The sequence below is a fragment of the Motacilla alba genome, chromosome 1A, assembly GCF_015832195.1.
Source record: "Motacilla alba alba isolate MOTALB_02 chromosome 1A, Motacilla_alba_V1.0_pri, whole genome shotgun sequence".
Classification (NCBI taxonomy): Eukaryota; Metazoa; Chordata; class Aves; order Passeriformes; family Motacillidae; genus Motacilla; species Motacilla alba.
Genome location: NC_052031.1, coordinates 66659902 through 66677515, shown reverse-complemented (window position 1 = coordinate 66677515; position 17614 = coordinate 66659902). Strand labels below are relative to the sequence as shown.

The 17614-nt window shown below is 37.6% G+C and overlaps 1 protein-coding gene across 14 annotated transcripts in view; it reads right to left on the bottom strand.

Annotated features, from left to right (window-relative positions):
• Positions 1-17614, bottom strand: part of ERC1 (ELKS/RAB6-interacting/CAST family member 1) — a 280579-nt gene that overhangs the window by 116132 nt on the left and 146833 nt on the right. For all 14 annotated transcript variants that reach the window (XM_038153889.1, XM_038153893.1, XM_038153899.1 and 11 more), the window contains one exon: positions 17477-17612. In XM_038153889.1, coding sequence (XP_038009817.1) covers positions 17477-17612 — 136 coding nt within the window. The remainder of the gene's footprint in view (positions 1-17476; positions 17613-17614) is intronic.

Genomic DNA, 17614 nt, shown 5'->3' with positions numbered 1-17614 from the left:
CATCTGGGCTGTCTGAATCTCAGACATTCAAGTATTAAGACTCCCTAAAACCTTATTTTTTGATTAAGAGCATCTTCACAGCTGTGAGTTCAGATGTGCCTCATATATTCAGACCACTGAAACAAACTTACTGCTCCTCCAAAAAATGTTTTACTGGTTTCTACAAGCAGCATAACTTTAAATATATATATATATATATATATATATATATACACACACACAAAATAATGGTATTGTTATTTGTAAAGGAGACTCTCCTTACTTTAATCTTGCAAGGAAAATCAATGTCTCTCCTGCTTCTGCAGAAGCAGCTTCACAGAAGGTTTCAAAGCAGGCTGTGCATAAATGAATGCCCTGGACCACAGCTGCTTAATAAATCCACCACAAGAGAGCAGCTTGATGGAAGATTTCTGCATTTCTTGCCTTGCAGATTGGTTTACATCATAGGGTTCCAATGAGATATTAATGCACATTGAAGTTAATATATGGCTTTTTAGCCATCTCAGTAGCAGTGGAAGAATCAAAAATGCTTTTATCTGTTGGCATTTTCCTCCTTGTCAGATGTACCCCTTTGGCTCCTGTCCTTTTGTATTTAGGATTGTCATCTTCCACTTACACTGGAAGAATTTTGTACATATAAAGAATAAGGAAAAAGAAGACTGACTTGGAAAAAAATTGTCCTTGCAACCTTCATAATAAAAAAATTAGTCACAGGGTTTTAACAAATGAATCTGACTCATTCCTTGATTCCTGCTTTCTAGGACCATATCCCCAAAGATAGTTGTATGAAAACCATTTCTGGCAGTCTCAAAACTGCCACTTTCAATGGGAGTGCTCAAGCAGAGATGCAAAGCTTTGTATCAGACTAGTGCAGGACATGTGGCACCACTGCCCTGGTAAAGAGCAGAGCTGGTGCTCAGCCACCAGCACAGGCAGCAGGAGCTGTTAGGCTTTGCAAGCAGAGCAGCTTTCTGCTGATGGTTACATTGCAAGATGGATTCACAGGGCAAGTCATTGCTGTTTTCTAAAGAAACAAATGGAGAGATCTACATTTCAAAACCAGGAGGTGCTTAATATGTTTTCATATTTTCAGAATCTTTCAGGAACACTGATAACATCTTCCAAAACTACTTCATGGTTATGATAAGCGTAAATGAAGTCTCATCAAAAAGATGAATAACAAGGTTACAAAAAGTTGTGCAAGGAATAGTAACCATTTCAGATATAGGAAATATTTATTTGCCTATCTGCATCACAGAGTAGTTATGAACTTTACTCCTTGATACATCATTCATGGACAGTCAGGTGAATGTGTCAATTAACAGAAGTGGGAACTGTACATTTGAACAGCAGCATTTAAAATGGAAACTTCTTTAAAATAAGAATGCAGAATAAAACATTCTAACACACAGGTATATCCACTCTTCATTCCAGGCAAACATTTCAGAGGTGAATTCAACACTGTATTAAACATGACACTATATAGTGCTCTATTTATACAGGTGAATTCTTGAGGGACAGGAGGAAGAACAACTGGTGATACCAAAAATACAGTGCCACATTACCTGCATTTGAAAAATCTATATTCATATATAATTACTTTTCCTAAAATAACACATAAACTATTGCATATATGATAGAGGTCACAAGTTAAAAATCCAGGCTTAGAATGAACTGCCTAGAAATAGTGAACTTCAACATGAATAACCCACCCAGTAAGAACAGACTGAGTATAAGTTTTTCCTTTCTGCCTCAGTCAAACCTATTTAAAAGACGTGCAATTTTACTCTTCTAACAGTGTCATGATGTGTGTAACCACCTGACAAAACCACACAAATGACTGGCAGGAGCAGCAGGTTAGTCAGGTAGCACATCCATTAGTGCAGCATAGCCTCAAAACACTCTTATAGAATGATTTTGTTTCTAGATCATTGATTCGTGACTAATTAGTATTTGAATGACTTGAAAAAAAAAAAGCTGCTGTCTCGTATTAGCAGATAAAATTGAAGTGAACCTTTTGACACAGCAGCATGTTCTTCCAACTGTTTGGCTCTGAACTCTAAAACATGACAGGCTCATGCTGACCTCTGCTGCTGCTGCTGCTTTCCTCCATTTAATTACATGAAGTATTCTACCTTTACTGTGATAAGATTGAAACTCTGGAAAAAAAATCTTCTATCAATTTAACTACAGTTCTAACATGTTTCCTACAGTGACTGTTCCTCTGAACAGTCCTTCCTATAGGAAGCAACAATTTGGCATTGATGTGATGCTCCTGTGAGCATCACATCAATGGCAAACCTTCCTGTATTTGATAAAATACCAGAATGGTAAACAGTGACAGCCTCTTGTCAGAAATCTCATACAGATGGCTACTCAGAAAGAAAAAATTACTTACCTGTGCAATAACTGCATTCTTCAAGGTGTATTATCTACCCAAATTCCTCTGTGACCCTCCCTCCCTTACCCTCCTGCATCCCACGTGCACGAGATTGCCCAGCAGAGATGGAATTAACTGGGATACAGGAGACAGCTCTGCCTTTATGCTCACTGGTGGCAGCACACAGAAAATGAAAAACCCATTTGACACTGTGGGAGTGCCAAGAGTTCAGGCACAATAAAAATTTTTGCTACCTATGCTGTGATCCAGTTGCTGATTCACATGCAAAACTAATTCCATCCATGCCTGTCTCAAAGCCTGAAAGGAAAAGGTGGTGTGACTGATGCACATTTCTGGGATTTTCCTTTCACTTCAGGAAGGAAGTGGTGGGATGGCCAAGTGATGCATGTTAAAATGATGTATCAATTTAATCTATCCTGCATTCATGTGATGTGTAATCTGCCATGAAGTTTTATACAAGTGCATGAAATGGGATACGTGCTTTCACCAAGGCATTTAGGTTCAATTAAATCTGAGGTATCCTGGCAAACTTCATAACTGTGTCTTGAACTACACTCACAAAGATCTTTATGGCCTAATTTCACTCTTGGAATTAAGGTGGATTTCTCTTGTAAGCTCTTGGGAAATATTAGTTAACAGTTTGAGAAAGCAATGAAATGATTCTTCTAACTGCTGAAAGTATTTCTAGGAGTAGAGAATCACCTAGGTAGGGAAAGAATTTTACCGTACAACCCTGTAAATAATACAATAGCACATTTTACCTGTGTACTTTTACAGACCAGATGGGAAGAACACAATACTGGAAGTGTTTTGCACTAGGAACCAATTACTTTTTAAACAGTGAAATCATTCCATCATTACAACCCCTTACTCCTGTGAACTATTGCTTTTGCTTATCATGTATTTCCTCAAGAAGCCATGACCTAAATAAAGAATTTAATGACCTCAGTCCATCCTAGATGGAATAAAACTCTCTCTAAAAAGAAAACCACTCCTTGTGAACTGACCTTGTACTGGTAAGAGGAACGTGGGAACTCAGGACTGTCAGCTGCCTCAAGTACTACTTAAAGCTTCCTTATGGATGCAATCATTTAGATCTTGAGACAACAAATGCTTCAACAACAGTTGGAGACAGTCCATCCACCAATGTTAAGATTTTTTCCCAGTTAAAAATATGAGGGCCTAATTAACTGTAACTCTAAAGTGCATGCTGATTAATTAATTAATATGAAAAATTGAAATCTTCTTCAAAGACTTTTCAAAATCTTCCATAAAGTTCCCTTGCTTCCTCTTTTTGGCCATAACCAGAACCAAGTATGAAGAAGAAAAATTGGTTCTACTTGTAGTCAGCCCATTACTGAGGACTTCTGGTTTGCAATCTCAGGAATCTACCAAAAGATGCCTGAAGATTCACAAAATTATTGAAGGTGGGTTTCTGCAGTGCTGGTTGAACTACTCAACCCAGAAGGAAAGATGCTATGCCAAATACCTACTCTTCACAAGAGGAGAAGTGATGAAAATAAATCAGCTAAATAATGTTTCCTTTTTTCTGTAAGATATCTGTAAAAATCTGCATGTTTTCCTAAGAAGGTCCTAAGGGAATATACAATGTGTGCTACCAAAAGGAGGTATTACAGTTTCATTTGATTTCAGGAGCCAACAAACACAGGGTCTTAAAGCTCAGGTGGGCATGGTGGATCTCCCTCATTCAGTTCCACATGCTGATCAACTACTTCAAGTCTCTGAACAAGAAAAGCACACAAAATTGTCACTCACAAATGGGGAAATACCTCTAACACTGATGAGACAATACTTTGACTTTTGGGGTTTTCAAGAACATACATGAGGTGAATGCTGAAGGTCAGAACCACATGGTACAAAACGCAAATGGTAATTATGACAGAATCCAGCTCAAAAGGAGTGTTTGGGGTCCTTCTGCAACTCATCCAAAGTAACAGATGTCCACAAAAAATCATTTCCCGAACAAAGTGGCACTATAAAAACCCCCAAACCTCTAAAAACATATTTGCTTGAAAAGTGGAATGAAAGAAGAGTTTATAAACTCCTGAAAAGGAAATACCTTTAGGGTAGAGTATAGCTTGGTACCAAGATAAACCCCAAACAAACACAGATCCAACACTAAAGACTCTGAAAATAAAGTAACAGAGAGACAAACTACCATGTCAAGCTGCTACAAATATATTGCTGGGCACGAACAAGCAGTGGAGTTACTATAACCACGGATGCTAATGCTGTCTTGGTCCTCTCAATTGGTAAAATTAAAGACCTAACGTATGGGGCTTATCTGTGATGGGGAAATCTCTGGCTCTTAGGCAGAGGCTGAGTTTATCCAAGTATTATGTTTATATGAAGCCCCTGTTTGACACAGAGTGAGATGAAGAGGGTTTTTTGTAAGCACAGCAACAGCAGACGTAATTATCAGGGGTGGCTGAATGAAAGGAGCAGTCTGAGAGCTACAAGGCACAAACTGCCAAGCAGGAGCTCCTTGATCAACATTTCCTCATCTTTGGAGATCAGACCTGAGATACACGACGATTATGTCATTAGAACAACATATGGCAGCATCTGGAAGGTTGTATCTGCCAAATAAGACACATGGATTGCAATTCAAGCCTGACAAGTTACATAAATACAGGAAAATAACTACAAGAGACAAAAGGAGAAAGACTGCAGTAGAAGAATTTAATTCCAGTAGGAGTTGAGAGGGAAGTGCAACCAAAGCTGGCCACAGCACTGCATATGCTGTACTGAAAAGATGAGGAATGGCAGAAGGTGATGAGTACATTTTTCTGAGAATACCACAGTGGAAAAAGAGGATATGTGTACATCCGGAGTCTGCGTGCACTTGTGGATCACCAGTTGCAGGAAAAACAAAAATATATTTACAGTGAAAAGAAAAAATGAATAAATATTATTTCTAGACATGATAGGTTTAATATAACCATCCCATTAAAATTAGCATGGTGAAAAAAAACCTGTACAGAAACCAACACTTTATGAGAAATGGCCAGAGAAATTTTCTATTTAAATAGAAAGGTAGAAAATGCAGTGATGTTTCAGCTACACTGTCCCTGGAGTATAGTTTCAACTACACTGTCCCTTGAAAATACTCAAGAGTGATGCAAGACTATGAATGATGCTGCCAACAAAAATATGTGCTTTTCTGTACGTGGGAAGGATGCACACAAAAAATGTATTTACATGGGGAAAAAACCCCACCCAAACCCATAAAAGTTGGAAAAGAAATGTATCAACTCCAGTGATAGAGTGCAACAGAAAATAACCAGATAGATACAAATTACTACAAATTGAGCTAATTAAATGAAAGGGAAGTGAAATGGGAGGGAAAAAAAAACCCTAGTGAAAACTTAATTACAAGAAAGGCTTAATCTTTCACATTGTCTTCTTCTTAGATACACATGAAAGCCTTAAAAACCCTCATGCATATTGCTATGATTGCCTGACAATTGCTAAATTGTATACAAAAACGTGGGAATAACTCCAGCCATTCACACTTTTGCCTTCCAAGATACCACATCTCACCACCCAGGTGTGTCACTTTCAGAAAGCATTCCCAGAACATGCAGCACTTTTGCTCAACATCAGGAGCAAAGTGAAATACAGAGCCTGTGATAATGGTAAGAAATTAATCCTAATCAACACTAGTTGAAGGAGGACAGAAAGAAGGAGAAGAAAAAGGACAGTTCTAGACACTCTTACAGGTCCAGAAAGGGAAAGGCAGCAGTGGTTACTCATGTGGGAAACAGGCAATGTCCTTTCCTGATAGTTGCCATCTCTTTGACACTTCTTTCCTGTTGCTGTAAGCTTGGTGCTCCCAGCACAGCAATCAGTCATAAATCTGGGGCTTGTACAGACACTTTTCATTAGCAACAGCCCAGACAGACTCAAGCACCTTGCCAACACTAACAACCAGGTTTACCATTTAGCAGCTGCACGGGGTGCCAGCAGCTTTAACATTTTGCTTTGGCTGTTGCAAATCACCACATTTGTAGTTTTTAAAACCTAGAGGGACAACGTTTCTATCAAACCACAGCAGGTCACTGCATGGACTATTGAAATGGGACCCGAAGCTGACAATACAGCCGAGAAAATTATCTGAAGTGAGCAAAAGCAATAGATATCTCTAATTGTTATGGGGCTTTGTGGTTTCTTTTTTGTTTATTTGGTTTGTCTTTCTTTTTTTGGGGATGTGTTGTGTTTTTTGGAGAGGCTAATTGTAGAAATGCTACTGTAACAAGATTTGTTCTTCTCTCATATATCAATACAATGACTCGAGGCTCCTAAACTGATATGGGATTAGAGAAAAAGCCAGCAGCACTTCTAACTAACTGCACCATTAACACGAAGCTCAAACCCATGTTATTCCCTTGATACAGCTTTATTTGCCTGAGCTCTCTTTGTAAATGTCAGTCCTGTCATCATCACTGTACTAATATATCACAAGTCACAAGACCCACCTTTCTTTGCTCATTTTTAATCCTTCAGCAGACAAAACCATCAGAGCACCAAGCATGGACAGCCATAAAAGAACACTTCTCTTGTTTTCCCTCTTTTTCGTAGATGAATATAGGACAAAAATTGCTACTGATAAAAACACAACTGAGGAAATGCCTATTGAGCAGTTATCCCATTGAATCTCATCCACTCCCTCAATTTTAAAGGGAATTCCTGCAATCATCATCTCTGGTTTTTGATTTTAGCCTTTGATGCCTCTTCCTTGATGTGAGTCATAGTAGAGCAGCTTCTGCATTTGTGCTATGAACTGCTTCCTTTAAAGCAACCATCTACCAAGATCCTACTCCTAACCACAAAACATTTTAAGCTACAAAAATATTCCTTTCACTCCATGAAGATATTCTCCTTTGTCCCCATCTTCAAACTAGAGATCTGTAAAACAATTTCCCATCAGAAATAAATTACCACTGTTATTTCATGCCATCCAGGATCACCCCAATGCACCCACACTTCCCCTGACAGATGCACCAGATGAAGGTCATTTCAAGGAGAAGATCTACCTTGGTACAACATGGATCTAGCTATGAACCAGAAATAGACATATTAATTTAAGGAAATGCTTGGCTTAAAATATTAAAAGCTGTTTTTAATATCTTTACTACTCAATGCCCAATCTGCTGTTCCACTGTATCCAGAGAATAAGGATACATTTGAAGATTATGAGAATAGAATACAGTACAGAAAATGTAAAAATTTGACAATTAAATAGTAACGTAATCAGAAAACAACGAGCTTAAAAATATTGAAATAAGGTGTTTGTAGATGATTTGATATTCATTTATGAATGATACTCATTTGTGTATTTGCAGCATTACACTGACAGTAGCTTTAAATAGGCAACTTAGTATATAACATTCATAAAAATTACCATTAAAATTAACTGGCTTAAAACCCAAAAGAATGAGAAGATGGAAACATTTCACATTCTGAGAGATTTTCACTTCTTTGTATGAAAATTCCAATTGTTTCTATAAAAGCCTGAACTGGTTCAAAGGAATGGGAAAAACAGTTATTGTTTCCCTTTAGCCCCAAATATTCCAAAATGATCCTCTATTATTCTCAGTCTGCAAAGTGGGAAAAAGTACTCCCTGGCTCTTGTCTTCACTCATTCTTTTCCATGTTCAAGAATTTAATTTTACTTAATATCTGTTTGAACAGAAGCCTGTCCTTATGTTTAGTATTTTCTTCCTTGCCTTTACCTCTCCTGTGTTTGCCACATCCTTTTCTGTGGTGGGTGGTTGGCATCACTGCACATTATTCAGAGTGGGAATGCACTGCTCATGCACACAGTGGCACAGCAGCATCCTCTGGTTTGCTGTTTGATACTTCTCAAATGGCTTTTTATTAGTCCTCCTAACCAACAACATTTTCATAAAACTATTCTAATTCTGAGATTGCTCTCCTGTGGAAATAGAGCTAATCAGAACCCATCATTGTGCAGATATATTTAAGATTGCTTCTCCTGGCATATATAAATAAATATAAACTTATGCTGAATTTTCACCCACTCTTTTATCCATGAGTTCCAGTTATCAGGTACTTGTAGAGCTACATAGGTCATCTTTTATTTAAATATCCTGAATAAATCAGTAAATATAATGTGGAACTGCACAAAAATTTAGTCTCATTTACAGAAAATATTACATCTGCCATTTTTTAGCTGTGCTCTAGAAGGACATGGATACCTGTTGTTGGGACACCATGTTCCTTCAGCTTTTATTTCCTTGCTTTTCATGCCCTGCTTTGGAAAATCATCTGACCCCCAAAATTATCAAACTTCAGGAAGAATTCAAACACCAGCAAGAAAAGCAACATAATGTTCTAAGTGAATTTGTTGATGAATTTTAACTGACTACAGACATCTTCTAGAATGTTAATACCATCCTCCTTTAGTCCTCAGTCACAGACTAAGCTATACCAATATATTTAAGTTTTTCCCATGCCTGCATTGAGATCTGAGTGCACATCAAACCAAACTAAGGAGATGAAAGGACTGGTGCTGGCTTTTAGTGTGTTACAACCTTCTGTCAGTTCTGAACACAATTTGCAGCCTAAGTCTCAATTCCAGTTAATATTTGCACATAACAGTAAGAGCACTTGTTCTGATACCTCCTAAGAATATATAAATTTTAGACAAAGAGAAAAATTTAAGACTGAATACATTGATTTCTATATAGAAAAAAAGAATATATTGATTTCTACATAGAAAAAAAGTAGTTTAAGGGTGACATCAATTTGGGCAGTTTAGTAAGCAAGATTTAAGAATAATACTGATTTAGAATGAAATTAATTAGGTTTAGTACTATTTGAAATGAATTAGAGGAAATATTTTCAAGGAAATGCTTGAGTATTCGTTCCCACAGTATAGAACCAAAAAAAAAAAAAAATCCACACATATTATTTTTTTAAAATAAGCTCTGAATTCTTTCTGAAGTCCCCATCATCACCCCATCTCCCTTTCTTTTTCTATTGTGCAAAAGAAGAATAAAACAGAACAGCAATTTTATTAAACAATGAGACTATGAAATGAGCCATGGCAATTGGGCATTTTCATTCTTGGGGAGAGATGAGTTAGAAACCACTTTCAACACAGCAAGTAAAAAAAAAAAAAAACAACTTTATGAGAGACAGAAAAAAAAAATCAAGAAGAAGGAAAAAATGCAAATTTATTACCATTTCTCAGGCTCATGAAATAAGACACCAAAATGAAAAGAGAGCTGTTCTTCCCCTCCAATGTGCTCCTATTGTTTGGCTTAAATCTGGCCCTCAATGTTTCCTACTCTCAGGAGAGACCTCCTCACAGGAACCACACCATGTTGTCAACAGATACATTAATCTCTCTGACAGCTTTTAGGAAAGCAGTTTGAACTCAGATACTAATCTTGGGGAAAAAAGCCTATGCAAAAAACATCCAGTGGTTAAGGCTGCTGGCACACATTCAGCTGTGCAGTCCTCACTGCACTCAGTTTCTGGCATGTCATGAAGGGTACCAAGCCTTCCCTTTGCCAAACAGGAAAGAGCACAAATAGCAGGTTTCATCTTCCACTGACACATCATGTTTCGGCAGAAAAGACTGGGTGAAAGTGTGTCTGGGGAATAATATTCCTGATGGATCACCAAAAAATCTTAGGATGCAGGGAGTCTTCTTTCCTCTATTAAAAACTCTCAGGCCATATAATGGCTTTCTCTCACTACAAATCTCAATTTGCAGTTAAGGGAAATACTGGGATAACTGGGAGAATGCCTAATGCTAGCTGTAAATAGTGACTTCCACAAATTTTTCCAGCTGTCTGTTCAAAACTGTAGAGCTGTCCAATTTTTACTTTACATAAGAAGACAAAGTCAAATGGTTCATCTTAAAGATGTGAAAGCAATGAATTCTTCTAACCTGAACATAATAAATGTATGGTAAACTAAACCAAAGCATAAAGTGAAAACTGATAGAGCAGATGGCTAAATGTCTATCCAGGGAAATGCTTCTCCATTACAATTGCCAGGGCCCTTCAAACTTCCCTTTTGTAAATGTTATGGTAACAAGAATCCTGAATGGAGCACTCTCTCCTGGTCAGACACAGGAGAAGATAATTCCTTAACAATGCATTTAATGTCATAAACATCAATTATGTAGAATGACAGACTCTGTCTCTGTAAGAACTGCCACATCAAATTAAGAATAAGGTCATGTATTTCTTCTGATACTCTATTTTAGACAGAGAAAAAAGCTGCACCTTCTTTCTACAGTTCATTTTTGAGACAAATCATTTTCCATGTTCAAAAGTGTATATTTTTCGTTGGTGCTTCAGCATGCAGTATGTCACACACAAGCAAAAATCAAGTTAGTTAGACCTTGTAAATCATAATCAGAAAAATGGCTTCAATAAGACTGGAGACATGACTGTCCCCACAGTCTGCTTGTGGATCACAGCTCACATTTTAAGATTGTTAATGCACCAAAGCTTAACAAATCCAAGAAAACTAAGAAACGAGAGAGGTAAACATAAACTTCTTTAATAGTCAGCCCTACTACCATATACTTTGTATGAGTTGTTTGGAGAAATAGGTATCAGATTTCTATAAGAAGTTGGAAATTGGTATTAGAAACAGATCCAGGTAAATATTCCTAAGTTTTAATGTATGAAAACTTGTCTTCATGAGTTTCCCCTAAGTAAAAGGAGAATTACTGTCTTGCAGAGTCCACCAGGCACACCTGTGATTGCAGAAGAGATAAAAAGGACTGATCTCTCCAGGAACAGGACCTCATCTGAGCAGATGATGCGTGGCTTCTTGTTTGTCAAGATACTTTTCTTACCTTGCTGAGCTTACTTTCTGGCAATCTGTTAGTAAATCTTCATACCCTTCTTTGAAATCCACATTGTACTTTATCATATCAACACAGAAAAGAGGAGAAACCTTTTTTTGTAAGACAGAAGCTCATTTTTATGTGCTCTCCTGTCTTGCCGGGATGGAAATCCAACAGTGCAACTTATACATGAATATATAATGTCACAATAATGCTATTTCATATTATGCACTGATTTCTAGCACTATGCAGTATTCCTCCAGTGTCCAATGAACTTTTCAGTCCCGTTCCTGTGTAGCTGAATGATAAAAATGATTAAGGCACTAACTCTGTGAAAATGTCTAAGCTCTTCTTCAGTTAAAGAGCATTACAAATGAAGAATAACTGAGTCTTGTCTATAATTACTGTATTATTTCACACATACATAATGAAGTGAGGCTGTCTATTTTTCATTCATGCTGTAAAAGCAGAAGTATCCAGAAGGGCTTAATTATGATTTTTAATTCCCAAAAAAGGGCTACAATTCAAATCAGTTCTTCCTCACCTCCCCTCAAGAAACCTCCCCTCACTCTAAGTGATGAAATGTGTAGATAAAAGTTCATCATTTTTGGAACTTCTCCCAGACATCCAGGAAAGATAAGAAAAAGCTCTCTTGACAGAGGGCTATGACATGACCAGAACAAGAGCTAGCTTTTCTCAAAGCATCTGCCAGGGTTAAATATGTGCCTGTTTCTACACTAACTGCAACACACTGTGCTGAAAATCACAACCCTCCAAATACATACAGAATGAAAAGTTTGTGAATTTTCTGTATTTTCTGTAATGTATTGTAAAAGCTGATGGAAATGAAAATTCCTACTGGAATATTACATCACTAATGAATCATGGTGCATATTGATGTCTCTACTGCATATGTATATCCTGTTTTGTAATGAGAAGCCAGCTGTCACAGAATCTCTGAGAGAAAGAGCTGGAGGGGAAGCTGATCCCAAAACTACCTATTGGCTACCACTGTCCAAATAAAATAGGACGAAAAATTTGCATTAAATTATTTCAGATACATTTTAATGAGGTATAATTGATCTTTAGAACCTGTATTTGTTTATACTTGCTGCATTTTCACTAACAGAAGTCCCACACAACACTGCGAAGCAGACAGTACAACACTGATTCACACTACCTCAGAACCACATTTAGCTAAATTGTTGAGAACATGTAACAATATTAACTTTCACCCTATTTGGTAACTGACAAGAAAAACTCATCCTTTCAAAAAAATACTAAAAAAATATTTAAAATTGAATTGCAAAGTGAATTGGTATCCTTTCAGCAATTGATGCCATGAGCTCTGTCCTGGAGGGCAGGATGAGGATGACCTAGACCTGAATGTAGTGAAATTACAGCCACTTGCCTAAGTGCTGATGGCACCCAGTCAGGCCCAAGGAGTACTGACAGCCCAAGGCTGGGCAGAACAGGGAATTAGCCAGGGACAGGGCGGCCAAAACCTCTCCGTGATGTAACTAATGTCTAAAAAGCACGAGGAGAGGAAGTGAGAGGAAAAGAACATTTAGATCTGAGCAATTCCCACAGGTGCATCTGAGCTCAGAGAGCAGATACATGTTTGATATGTCAGACTGTTCTTGGAACAAACCCTGCAGATGCAAGATGGCTTTAAAGAATAGATTTCTGCCAGGCTGAAATGGAGCAGCTGACTGTTTTCTGGGCTGTAACATGTTGAGCTGTACTCATCTGGCAGGCAAGGCTGGAATCTGATATGGCAGTGGTTTGTATGGAAGAGAAATTAGCCAGGAGCTCCACAACTGAAAGTCACTTATCCCAGGAAAACACCTAACATATTTAACTAGCATGACCAATTCATTTCAAATCTGATGCAAGTTTTCAAGAAGATCTTGAACTTTAAGCTTGGAAAGGTTTACTTTAACCATTTCTTCAGCAATTTTGTACTCACTGTCCAAAAGCAAGTTCAGAGATTAATTAGGAAAGCACAACCTTGCTTTACAAGGAAGAGAACACAACATAATTTTCATTATGGCATAGTATTACTATCAAGAGATGAGATGAAAAAACTTCATCCACCCCACCTTCAAGATCCAATCCTAGCATATCAAGAGGGAATTCTTCAGTAATTTAAGCTCAGATGTACCGGGCTCCACTTGGGTTTTCAGGTTTTTGAGTGTTGGCACTGACTGCGTGCACGTGCAGTGTCTCATAACAAACAGTTAATCACAACAGACTACTTCAGCTGGAAGCTACTCCAGCAACCACCCAGCACAACCTCCTGGTCAGCTCAGGGCTGGCAAAAGTTAAAGCATGCTGTTGAGGGCATTGTCCAAATGCCTCTAATACACTTGGCAGCCTTGGGGCATCGTGGCTGATATTTAATGAATTTAGAAGGTTCATTTGATGAGAAGGTATTTGCTTATCTGTCCATTTCATTGAGCTTTGCCTGGTTTACAGTAAAAACATTACTGAACATAAAGTTGCATGTTTGTTTATATTAAAAGTAGAGCTCTTTCCACTGGAAGGATAGGTTTTTCCAACATGCTGAAAGAAATACACTATCATAAGAAACAAACAGCATATCCTTGTGTCTACACTTCATGGATTAGGAATATACATTAAATTATCTAAACTTGAGTGTGGAAAAAGAAAAAAAAGAACTAATAAAGTTTACTTGCTTTCTACAGTTGCTCATTAAAGCACTCAAACACATCTTACATATCATCTGGGCATGTAGCTTGCCAGCAACAATTAGAGACTGATGGACACCTGCTGCAACACAGATTCAATAGTACACAAACCCACAGCATGGATATTCTGAAAGCTCTGGGAAAACTTCAGAAGATGCTAGAGTGATAAAACAAGGAAACATGCATACTTTCTTTCAGAAGTCAGCCTGAAGTATCCATTCAAATATAATGAAATTTCAGTAAATGTTACCTTTCTAGGACTAAACAGCAGATCAATTATTTTTCACAATAGCCAAGCTTTAGTCACTTCAAGCAAAAATTTTCTACTCCAACCCAACAGTTTGTTTGTTTTTTTTATCCTGCTTATAGACCAGACACTCATCAGCCTCTCAGATCTCTGGAGAGTTGTGGTTTAAGGGAACCCAGGAGGAAAAGACAAATTTGGAAAGCCATTTATCCATCTCGCTAGAATTGAGACATTATGGTTTTCATTCTTCCCCCACTCCCAAAAATACCAAATTTCCATCATCAGAGCTCTGTGAATAAGTGAACATTTTGTTACTGGCCTCAGGAAGAAAGAAACCACAGGCCTGTTAGGGACAGAGAGGAGAGCAGGGCACTGTGTGCTTCGAGCGTGTTTATTTGACTGGATTGCAGACGGTCAACCGAAGAACATGCAGATCATATATTTTTAAGCTTTTCATAATGGCTTATTATTAATTCCAGCCAAAACCACCAAGACCAAAATTATCTGAAATTGGTGCTTGTGTGTCCTGACCCCAAAGCCAACAATGGTTGCATAAAAAAAAAAAAAAGTTAAATACCTACGGTCCTCTCAGGTTTAATTTTTTTTATCAATTACAAGGCAGTGCCCTTTAAGAGCCTAGAGAGAAGACAGGTCTCCACAACTAACAAACTGAAATGTGGTCCTGGGTAAATTTTACTTCCAGGAAACCAAAATGTTGCAGTCCTTGAGAGAGGGAGGCTATAAGCAGAGGGCTCTTCTAAAGGAAGGAGCTTTTATTGAACCTGTCACTTGTCATTAAACACTCCATATTTTACCTTAACCTGATATTTTCATTAGAGTATACAGACCTTTTTCATCTGTGAATAAAAGCATTCCCTTCAGCCTTGAGCTGAATATGGGGAAAGGTTCTCTAAAATTGAGCCCACCCAAACAGGACAATTATGGTCACAAAAGCAGGAAAAGCACTAGGGAAAATCAAGTAACATTAATACCATGATAACTTGCACACTTCAATGTTGACTGTGAATAAACAAACATTTTCCATTTTATCACATCACACTTCAATCCTAAATTATTTAATGCATTTAATAATGTCTATTTTTAATGTCATAAAAAACTTGCATATATTTATATAGAAAGCAAAGACACCAGTGCAGAATAAAACACAACATAAGCAAATTGCAAAAAAAGTATGTAGTGCTCTGCAGAGATCTCTAGTTGGAAAACTTGAATGGGAAAAGGTAAAGCTATCCATGCTATTCATGTTTTTATAGCTATGATCTCTCAACTGCTTAAAACACTTTATAAGTAAAGAATTGGATAAGAAATTGCAAGGGAAGCCATACATTCTTAAAGAAGATATAAAGCAGCACCATTTTTTTCTGAGCAAAGCTGCCTCACTGCTACCACTAAAGCTGTACCATCTCCTTGCTGTACCAGAAACTGGTGTTAAATAGCTTTAGCAGAACTTGAAGCTCTTAGTAATTAAAATATGACTCTTTGTTCATTGCTATGTAGTACAAATATTTTGCACAATTTACTGTTTCTTAAAAAAAAAAAAAGTGGTTTCAGTATGCAAATAGAAGCTGAGAAAAAAAAATTGATGCTTTTTGCAGTGTATTACATATGTGAAGAACACAGAAAAATGAAAAGGGAAAGAATTACTGGGGGGGGGGAGGGGGGGAGCCAGAAAAGGAAGCCATCCCTTTTAAAATCTGGAAGTGCTACATAAAAACAAAGATGATGGTCTGATGGAATGGTGTCATTCAATAAATACCACCCACGTTATTGCAAGGCAAATGCGAAGCACCAGCTGTCTTTTCAGATTTGAAATATAGATTTACTCCAATGCAGATTGCAAATCTAACCAAATATTGTAGTAGTTTTAGGAATTTTTAAAGACATTTCACTAATACCAGGAGGACTGTGTTATTTAAACATAGCTGCCACATAACAAGAGCCTTGTGAACTGCCATAGCATTACAGCCACAAAACCCATTAGCAGATGTAGAAATCCCACATTCCCGCCTTTTAGAAAGGTCTGCAGTTATGAAATCATTTTCATACACTTGGAACTTAACTATTTCATTGCCCAGTGCCTACAGGACTGGAGTTGATGGAGAAAACCACAAAATGGTGCATGTGAGAGCATTCCCAGGACACGTATTTTTGTGGTTCTTTCAAAGTTCTAGCTGAAAACATCCCCCCAGCATCCCACAGAACAAAGTAAAGGAGTATCTGTTTGAAATAAGGAAAGAATTCATCTTTACTAGAGAACCCTTAGGATGTATTCTGTGTCTTCATTGTAGATGTATTAAGATATGTGGCTGATAAAAAGAAACAGGATTTAACCTAAGATAACAAAGGAAAACAAAGAAAGGCTTGCTCTTTAAAGATTAACAGAATGAAAAACTACAAGGTAGGGTGCAGTTTCCATGTTTATTTTCACTCACCAAAAAGAAAGTTATTTTTGTAAATTAAAGAAAACACAGTCAAAATGCCTATTATCTCCACACTTAGCATCATGGTATCTTTGCTGTACTCCATGCCAGTAGTTTAATATTTTTAGACAGCAATTGAAAACTTAACTGTTTGATAAACCTCCTGCAGCTAATCTCAACACACAGCACACTGAGAAATATTTGACTTGCTTTTATACCAGAGACTTTCTTATGCCTGGGCAGATTTGAGGTAACCAGATAACTCTGTGGGGCAGCAGCATGATCATTTCAGAAATAAAGCCAACTGACCAGAAAGCACACCAAGAATTCATGAGGTGAACAAGGATGACTACACATAGAAAACGTGGTCCTCCAGTTACTCCACAATAACTCCAGGTTTCTCTAAGAATACTTACTTGGTTATCTTTCACTTACTGAAGAAAAGACACCAGTATAAGGTAAAACCAGCTGGGAAAATAGACAAAACAGCTAAAGAAAAAGGCTGTTAGAAGAGCAGAGAAGAAAGAAATGTCACACCCAATCTCAATATGGAATTGATATAATTATTTCAACGATGCACTTCATAACCAAGTTGACAGTTAAAAGTACATTTTCCTCTTATGAAAATTGAGTAAGATATGAAGGCAATCGAGAGAGGCTGCTTTCTTTGAAATGCTGTGGGATAGATGTGTCCTTTTAAACAATCAGGAACAAAGTTGTTAGGTAACAGCTATGAAAACAGATCAGGAGGTAGAGTGGAGAGGCAGGCAGCTCAGCCTGGCCCATTATCCCTACTGCATGCATCAATTCCCATGTTACCTGAAGCTGCTGGGAGCTGTCATTAAGGTTATCCTCTCGTCTCCTGGCCTCCTCCAGCATCTGTGCACTCTTCTTCTTCTCCACTTGTTCTTTGTGCTTCAGATTTGCTACTTTCTTATTTTGATCTTTAACTTGCCT